General features: G+C 66.7%; 1 protein-coding gene across 1 annotated transcript in view; it reads left to right on the plus strand.

The window, feature by feature from the left end:
• Nucleotides 1-7,719, plus strand: part of ECE2 (endothelin converting enzyme 2) — an 8,765-nt gene extending 1,046 nt beyond the window's left edge. The window contains exons 3-20 of the mRNA XM_010573100.1: nucleotides 1,485-1,591; nucleotides 1,985-2,129; nucleotides 2,338-2,553; nucleotides 2,652-2,776; nucleotides 2,921-3,067; nucleotides 3,145-3,210; nucleotides 3,422-3,610; nucleotides 4,026-4,168; nucleotides 4,320-4,434; nucleotides 4,687-4,797; nucleotides 4,994-5,092; nucleotides 5,185-5,262; nucleotides 5,467-5,570; nucleotides 5,879-5,989; nucleotides 6,334-6,401; nucleotides 7,052-7,242; nucleotides 7,324-7,419; nucleotides 7,543-7,719. Coding sequence (XP_010571402.1) covers nucleotides 1,485-1,591; nucleotides 1,985-2,129; nucleotides 2,338-2,553; nucleotides 2,652-2,776; nucleotides 2,921-3,067; nucleotides 3,145-3,210; nucleotides 3,422-3,610; nucleotides 4,026-4,168; nucleotides 4,320-4,434; nucleotides 4,687-4,797; nucleotides 4,994-5,092; nucleotides 5,185-5,262; nucleotides 5,467-5,570; nucleotides 5,879-5,989; nucleotides 6,334-6,401; nucleotides 7,052-7,242; nucleotides 7,324-7,419; nucleotides 7,543-7,719 — 2,288 coding nt within the window. The remainder of the gene's footprint in view (nucleotides 1-1,484; nucleotides 1,592-1,984; nucleotides 2,130-2,337; nucleotides 2,554-2,651; nucleotides 2,777-2,920; nucleotides 3,068-3,144; nucleotides 3,211-3,421; nucleotides 3,611-4,025; nucleotides 4,169-4,319; nucleotides 4,435-4,686; nucleotides 4,798-4,993; nucleotides 5,093-5,184; nucleotides 5,263-5,466; nucleotides 5,571-5,878; nucleotides 5,990-6,333; nucleotides 6,402-7,051; nucleotides 7,243-7,323; nucleotides 7,420-7,542) is intronic.
• The last annotated feature ends 157 nt before the right edge of the window (nucleotides 7,720-7,876 follow it).

Here is a 7,876-nt window from a genome sequence, read left to right on the forward strand (position 1 = left end):
TGCAGGGGGCTGCGTGGGGCCGGGGGAGCTGGGTGGCTGGAGGGTCCCCGTCCCCCAAGGTGGGGGGAAGAAGCAGGAGGAAGGACCCCCCAAACCCCTGCCTGAGGTTGGACAAGGGGAGCTGGGGCGGTTCGGAGACGGCCCCACAGACCCTGCTCTGCCGAGGCATGAAGCCCACCTGGGGTACAGTGATGCTGCTCGTAGGGTGCCCCCCAAGGCAGCACCCCTGGAGGGAGCAGAGGGCCCTGTCCCCGCGGGTCTCAGCCCCACGGAGGGGGCAGGAGGAGCCCCAAGAGCAGGTCCTGCTCCTGCCTCGAGGGTGCCAGGAGGTGCTGGGGAGGGGGTGCTGCCAGCTGGTGCCCAGGACGATGAGGACGCCCCGGGAGGGGAGAGGAGCGTGTTGGGGGAGCGGGGGCGGTGGGGGTGCCCAGCTGGCCGAGCTCCAACAGGATGCTGAGCCATCCCTCCTAACGCCATCAGCTCCTGGGAACCCGCCCCGGCGGGGGGCTCCTGCCAACTGTCGATCCCAGACTCGCACCCTCCCACCGCGGCAGCCCTTGGCAAAGCCCCCTCCCTGTCCCGGCAGAGTGGCAGTGGGCAGAGCTGGGCACGGGGCACTTGCTCTGCTTCACCCCCTGCCCATCATCCTTTCCGCCCCAGCTTCTTCCTGGCCCCTAACACTAGCCCTGCAGGCAGCCCCGGGGCATCCACCTTAGTCTGCAGCACAGACGGGAGGGTGAGCCGCAACCCCCCCAGGCGTTGACTCTGAAGCCTAAGGATGGCTCACGACCAGCAGCATTGCTGATTCTCTTCCACCAAAGCCTCCAGCTTTTTCCTCCAGCTCATCCCCCCCACAAAGCTGCTGGCTCAGCTCCACCACCTCCCTCTTGGCTGAGTCCTCGGCAGCCCTCACGGCTGGGCCGGTGCAAGCAGCCCCTGCCGGGCCGCCCCGCAAGGCCGGCAGTGAGGGGGTCCCACCCTGCGGGCTGGCAGCCCCTGTATTGCCCCCTCTCACCCCACACGCTTTGCCCACATGGGCTCGTCCCTGCGCCCCGGGCACCCCCAGGGCCAGGCTGGGGTGGGAGGCGCTTCCAGATGTTTTGGACCAGTGCACATCTGCATGGAAAGTTCCAGGCGGGGGAGGAGGGGCGAGGCAGCAGCACTAGGCAACAGTTGCCTGGCAACGGGGACCACGTCTCCGTGGCGATGTGGCACCTGTCGGCGGGGCTGATGCCACAGCTGCCATGGCGACGCGGAGGGATGCTCCGGTGGGAGCCCCTGAGCCCCCCACCAGCAGCTCTCCCCGAGCTCCTCGGGGCCACCCGGGGCTGGGGACAGCCTCTGGGGGAGGCCCGGGCACACCGAGGGGTGTCAGGGACTGCCCCGGCCCCCCTGTGCACCCGCTGAGCGGGCACCGGCCCTCACCGTAAGAGCCAGAGGGCATGGCGGGGTGGGGGGCAGCCACCCCCACGCCCCCATCCCAGCCCACTCCCTCCTTCGGCAGATGCCCGACTACAAGCGTGCCACGCTGCAGGACGACGAGGGGCCAGAGCCGGCAGGGGACGGCAGCGTCTCTCCCGACAGCGTGGAGGTGAGGTCTGCCCCAGCCCCTCCATCCTTCCCCTCTCCATCCTCCCCGGCCCCCCTCCTCACCCTCAGCCAGAGCCTGCCCGCAGCCGGGTGGACAGCGGGAGCAGGGCCGGGAGCCAAGCCAGCCCTGGCTGTCCCCAGGGATGTGCTGGGAGGCAGCCAAAATGCGGCAGAGACTGTGCCCAGGCCATCGTCCTTCCTTGCGGCTGGGGGGGCTGCCAGCAGCCACTGCCGGCTCACCGGGGCTGGTGCCCTGGGTACCTGCGGGGGGATGCCCCGGTCCCCACCTCGTCACGCAGCCAAGCCAGGCACCGGGGAGCAGTAGGGGAGGGAAGGGGGAGCGGCGAGGTTCGGTCCCCCCCACGGTGCGATGGCGGGTCCTGCTCCTGCCCAGGTGGGGTTTCGGAAGGGGCCAGGGCCGCTGCTGAGCCGCCTAGCCTCACGCAGCCAGCTGGAGCTGGTGCTCTGCGCCGTCGCCGTCTCCCTGGCACTGCTGCTCGGCGTTGCCGTCGTCACCCTGGCCATCCAGTACCGCAGAGGTAGGGAGGGTCCCCGTGTCCCTGCAGGGGCGGCAGTGGTGTCCCCCCACCCAGGGGGAACACGGCAGGGTGGGGAGGGACGGGTCAGCGCGGGGCTCCTGCTCCAGGTGCTCTGCCCGCCTCGGGGTGCAGGCAGGGCTTGGCCCCGCTCCGTGCCTTGGTTTCCCCCGGCACACACGCACAGCTCCAGGCATGCCTTCCCTGCCAGATCCCTCTCACAGCATGTGCCTGACGGACGCCTGCGTCCGGGTGGCCAGCAAGATCCTGGAGGCCCTGGATGCGGAGACGGACCCGTGCCAGGACTTCTACCAGTACTCATGTGGGGGCTGGATCAAGAGGAACCCGCTGCCCAACGGGCGCTCCAAGTGGAGCACCTTCAACAGCATCTGGGACCAGAACCAGGCCATCATGAAGCATCTCCTAGGTGGGCACCGGGTGGGTCACAGCCACCGGGGGGGTGACCTCCGGGTGCAGGCGGGAAGAGCCCCGGCATCCCCGGGGCTGACCCACAGCCTTCTGCAGAGAACACCACCTTCAACTCCAGCAGCGAGGCGGAGCGGAAGACGCAGCGGTACTACCTGTCCTGCCTCAAGGAGCAGAGGATAGAGGAGCTGGGCTCCCAGCCCCTCATGGAGCTCATTGACAAGGTGGGCAGCCATCCACATATGAGCCGCGCTGTCGGGGATGTGCCCAGCACATCTCTCGTTTGGCTCTTCACGTAACTGGGGAGGGGGCAGCCCTTGGGGACAGATCCCATCCCTCCTTGAGGCACCGGGTCCGTCTGCCGGCAGATCGGAGGGTGGAACGTCACCGGCTCCTGGAACCAGAGCAGCTTCATGGAGGTACTCAAGATGGTGTCAGGCACGTACCGGGCGACCCCCTTCTTCACGGTGTATGTGGGTGCAGACTCCAAAAGTTCCAACAGCAACATCATCCAGGTTGGCACCTTGGCACTGAGGGGCGGTGGGCACTGGCGGGGCACCGGGCTGCCCGTGCTGCCCCTCTCTCCCCCCAGGTGGACCAGTCGGGGCTTTTCCTCCCATCCCGGGATTACTACCTGAACAAGACCGCCAACGAGAGGGTGAGGCTGAGTGCCAGGCACGCTGCTGGCAGCAGTCAGGGGAAACCCACGGCAATGGGGTGCGAGCAGCGCTGGGGAGCACCTGGCACCTGCGCCCTGCCCATCGGGTGGCACAGTGCCCAGGCACGGTGCTCAGGCAGTGGGTCAGAACCCCCCGGGGAGGTGGGATGAGCTGCGGCCAGTGCTGAACTGGGGCTCGGGGTCCCGCCAGGTCCTGGCAGCGTACCTGGACTACATGGTGGAGTTGGGCACACTGCTGGGGGGGGCCCCGGAGCCCACCCGCCTCCAGATGCAGCAGGTGCTGGACTTCGAAACCCAGCTGGCCAACATCACCGTGCCCCAGGCTGAGCGGCGGGACGACGAGAAGATCTACCACAAGATGAGCATTGCCGAGCTGCAGGTGGGCACGGCCCAGCGCAGCCCAGGGAAAGCCTTTGGGGACGCGAGGGGAGGGTCGTCCAGTGGGACACTGAGGGGTCCGTGCCCACTGCTGCCCCCCCTCAGGACACCCCGGGCAGCCCCATCCATTCTGGGACATGCGCTGGGTGCTGGACTGAGGTGCTCATCCCCCCCCGCTTGTTAGGATTTGCGAGAAGCTGCCACCCCGCATGGGGGGGTCCCAGGGTCCCCTCCTTATGAGCAGCAGCGAGCCACGGGGAAGGTGCTTGGGGGCAGAAAAGGGATCTGGGGTGGTGAGGGACCTTGGGACCTTCCCGGGGAGCACAGCCCCTGCCCCGGGGGATCCCCTGGTGCCAGGCAGAATGTGGCAGAGCCATGCCAAGCACCCAGGTGCCACGACCCTGTGTCCCCTCCAGGCTCTGGCCCCTGCCATCGACTGGCTGGATTACCTGTCCTATGCCCTGGCCCCACTGGAGCTGGTGGACACGGAGCCCGTGGTGGTGTATGGGGACACCTACCTCCAGCAGGTCTCTGACCTAATCAATGGCACCGACAGGAGGTGAGGTGCCCGTGAGCCCCTGACCGTGCCCCATTTGGGGCTTCCCCCATGGCAGGGGCACATTTTGGGCTTGGCAGTGGCTTGGAGACTAGGGCATCCCCATGGATCGTGGTGAGTCATGGCAGGTTGTGGTGTCTCTCTGCCTCTGCAGCGTCCTGAACAACTACCTGATCTGGAACCTGGTGCAGAAGACGGCCTCCAGCCTTGACCAGCGCTTCGAGACAGCCCAGGAGAGGCTGCTGGAGACGCTCTACGGCACCAGGAAGGTAACGGGGGGCCCTGGGACCAGCCTCCTATGCCCTCAGCCTGGAAGCGGCCAGGACCATCTCTGCCCTTGGGATGTCCTTGGGATGCTGGGCCCTGGATGCTGCAGAGGGAACCCAGGGATCATCTTTTAGGATGGGGATTTAGCTGCTGAGCATCTCCCTCCTGGGGAGGCGGCAGAGCTGGGCTGGGGGAACAGAGGGGAGCAGGGAAGGGAGCTGAGGGTCTCACAGACCCCTGTCTCACTCTCACAGTCCTGCACACCCCGCTGGCAAACCTGCATCTCCAACACGGACGACACGCTAGGCTTCGCCCTGGGCTCCCTCTTCGTCAAAGCCACCTTCGACCGGGACAGCAAGGCCATTGTGAGGACACTTCTGCCCTTGTACCCTTCCCATCAGCACCCACAGGAACCCCCCTTTTCCCCCCCAAACTCCAGGGCTGGAAGGCGGGGAGCAAGGAAATGGGACCCCCAGCCCTGAGGAGGTCACATCCTGCCCACCCTGTCCCTGCCTGAGGGGCTGCAGAGGGCAGGGGGGCTTCAGTCCCTCCCCTCCCCAGGCTGAAGAGATGATCAGCGAGATCCGGGAAGCATTCGAGGTGTCCCTGGACCAGCTGGACTGGATGGACGAGAAGACCAGGCAGGCTGCGAAGGAGAAGGTGACCCCAGGGAGGGCAGTGGGTGGGAGACCTCCCCCCATCCTGGTAAGCCCCTCCACACCATCTCACTGCTGGAGCCTCTCCCGACGCAGGCGGATGCCATCTATGACATGATCGGCTTCCCTGACTTCATCCTGGACAACAAGGAGCTGGACGATGTCTATGATGGGGTAGGGGGGCACCCGGCTCGTGGGGAGGGGGTCTGGTCCCTGCTCACGCCAAGTCCTGAGGGGCCCCATGGTGGGGCAATGTCCCTATTTGGGGGACCCATTTGGGACAGGGCATTAACAGAGCCACCCTGGTACCGAGCGCATCCTGGCCAGGGTGGGGTGAACCACCCTGGTGGACCCCTCATCCCTCCTCTTCCTCTCCAGTACGAGGTCTCAGAGGACTCCTTCTTCCAGAACATGCTCAACTTCTACAATTTCTCTGCCAAAGTGATGGCCGACCAGCTCCGGAAACCCCCCAACCGCGACCAGTAAGGAGGAGGGCTGGGGGGGGGGAGCGGAGGATGTGACACCAGCACTGTCCCCAGTATAGCCTGGGTGGCACTGGTTCACTGGGGGGAAGGTCTCCCCAGGGGGTAGCACAGCGTTGTAGGTCACCTGTGGTGGCTCTGGCTTGTCCCCAGGACAGGGTCCCTTGGTCATGGGACAGGGGCAGCAATGCCAGCCCCGGGCAGGGCAGCCAGGGGACCCACGGTGGGAGATGGCACAGGAGGGTGCCGAGGTGGGGGGAAGAGGGGATACATCCCTGCCTGTCCCCTGTCCCACCTCCCTGCCCCAGGTGGAGCATGACCCCGCAGACCGTCAATGCCTACTACCTGCCCACCAAGAACGGGATCGTTTTCCCCGCCGGCATCCTGCAGGCTCCCTTCTACGCCCGCAACCACCCCAAGTGAGCCTGGCATGGGGATGGGGGGCATCTCCTGGGGTTGGGGGGGCATGGGTTGGATCAGGACCAGCACCCCACAGAGCCCCCCACAGTCACGAAGCAAAGCCCTGAGGGCCTTGAGGATCCCTCAAGGCTTTACATCCTGCAGCCAAGACAGCCTGCAAAGTCCCTGTGGGGCCACCAGTGTCCCCAACAGGACTCATTCCCAGCTGGGTGCCAACTGGAGCAGAGTCTTGCTAGGTGCCCTGGACACAAACAGGCTGTGGAGGGGGTGCCTGGTGCAGGGGCAGGCTGTGATGGCATCATCCCCCCCCCCACTTACCTGGCTCTCTCCCATGGCCCCACAGAGCCCTTAATTTCGGCGGTATCGGCGTGGTGATGGGGCATGAGCTGACCCACGCATTCGACGACCAAGGTGAGAGCCCGTGGGCAGCACCGTCTCCGACCCCCATCACCTTCTCGCCCTCCCACCCCTTGGCCCCCCACCCACCCCCTGCCCTTGGCGTGGGGATGGGGTGCCGCGGGCGCGCGGGGGTCCCGCTTTGCCATCCATTGCATCATGCGTGCTCGTGCACCCCTGGCCGCCCCCCCTTCTATCGTCCTGTCTCCCCAGGTGGCACCTGCCGATAGCTCCCCCCGGCTTCTCTGTGCAGCTTTCGCTCCATCTGCTTGGTGAGGACACGGTGTCTGCAGCCCCGGCCCCCACCTCATCCTCCTCCCCGTGGGGCACGGGACGGGTCCCTCTCGCATCCGCTCTGCTTTGTGCCTTCACTGCAGCCCCGGAGCCAAGAAGGGTTCAATGGGGGAATTTGGGGTGACAAATCCAGTGGGGATGCACCAGGGGATGGTTGGGGACCCAAGTGCACAGCTGAGCCCCAGCCGGAGCCCACCCGGAGCAGGGACGGGGGGACACCATCTCCTCTGGGCATGGACCCAAGGCACCAGGTCCCCCGATGTCCCCTGGGGCTCTCCCCACCACACCCACCCTGCTTCGGGACCCCCTGCAGCGGGGGCTCTGCAGGGGGCCGGCGTCCCCCGGTCCCATGCCACGTCTCGGTCCTGCAGGGCGGGAGTACGACAAGGAGGGCAACCTGCGGCCATGGTGGCAGAACTCCTCCCTGGAGGCCTTCAAGAACCGGACGGCATGCATGATGGAGCAGTACGGCCGCTACACCGTCCACCGCGAGAAAGTCAATGGCCGGCAGACGCTGGGCGAGAACATTGCTGACAACGGTGGGCTCAAGGCAGCCTACAATGTGAGTGCCACTGTCCCGAGGGGACACGGACCCCTGTGCCTGTCTGTCCCTCCTCAGGGCTTCAGGGCACTTCTCCCACAGGCATACAAGTCCTGGCTGCAGAAGAACGGGGAGGAGAAGCGCCTGCCAGCCCTGGGGCTCACCAACCACCAGCTATTCTTCGTGGGCTTTGCTCAGGTAGGACAGAGCGGGATGGTGGGTTCCCCATCCCTCCCCGACCCCTCGGAGCCAGCCCACAGCCCCCCATCCCGCCCCAGGGGGCTCTGCCCCCTGTCCCTGAGGCTGCTCCTGCCCCGGCAGGTGTGGTGCTCCGTCCGGACGCCCGAGAGCTCCCACGAAGGGCTGGTGACCGACCCCCACAGCCCTGACAAGTACCGCGTCATCGGCACCCTCAGCAACTCCCGGGACTTTGTCGAACATTTCGGCTGCCCCCTGGGCTCCCCCATGAACCCCGGCAAGCACTGTGAGGTGTGGTAGGGATGGGGAGGGTGCTGGGGACAGAGGGGCTGATGCTCTGCTGTGTCCCCCACCCCAGCCCTCGCCAGCTGCCGGAGCTGGCCCACAGGCAGAGAGCAGGGTCACCCCCCCAGGTCACCTTCCGTCGCGGTTCCCCCCTGTGCACACACCGCACGCC

The sequence above is a fragment of the Haliaeetus leucocephalus genome, unplaced genomic scaffold (assembly GCF_000737465.1).
Source record: "Haliaeetus leucocephalus isolate CR32 unplaced genomic scaffold, Haliaeetus_leucocephalus-4.0 Scaffold362, whole genome shotgun sequence".
Lineage (NCBI taxonomy): Eukaryota > Metazoa > Chordata > Aves > Accipitriformes > Accipitridae > Haliaeetus > Haliaeetus leucocephalus.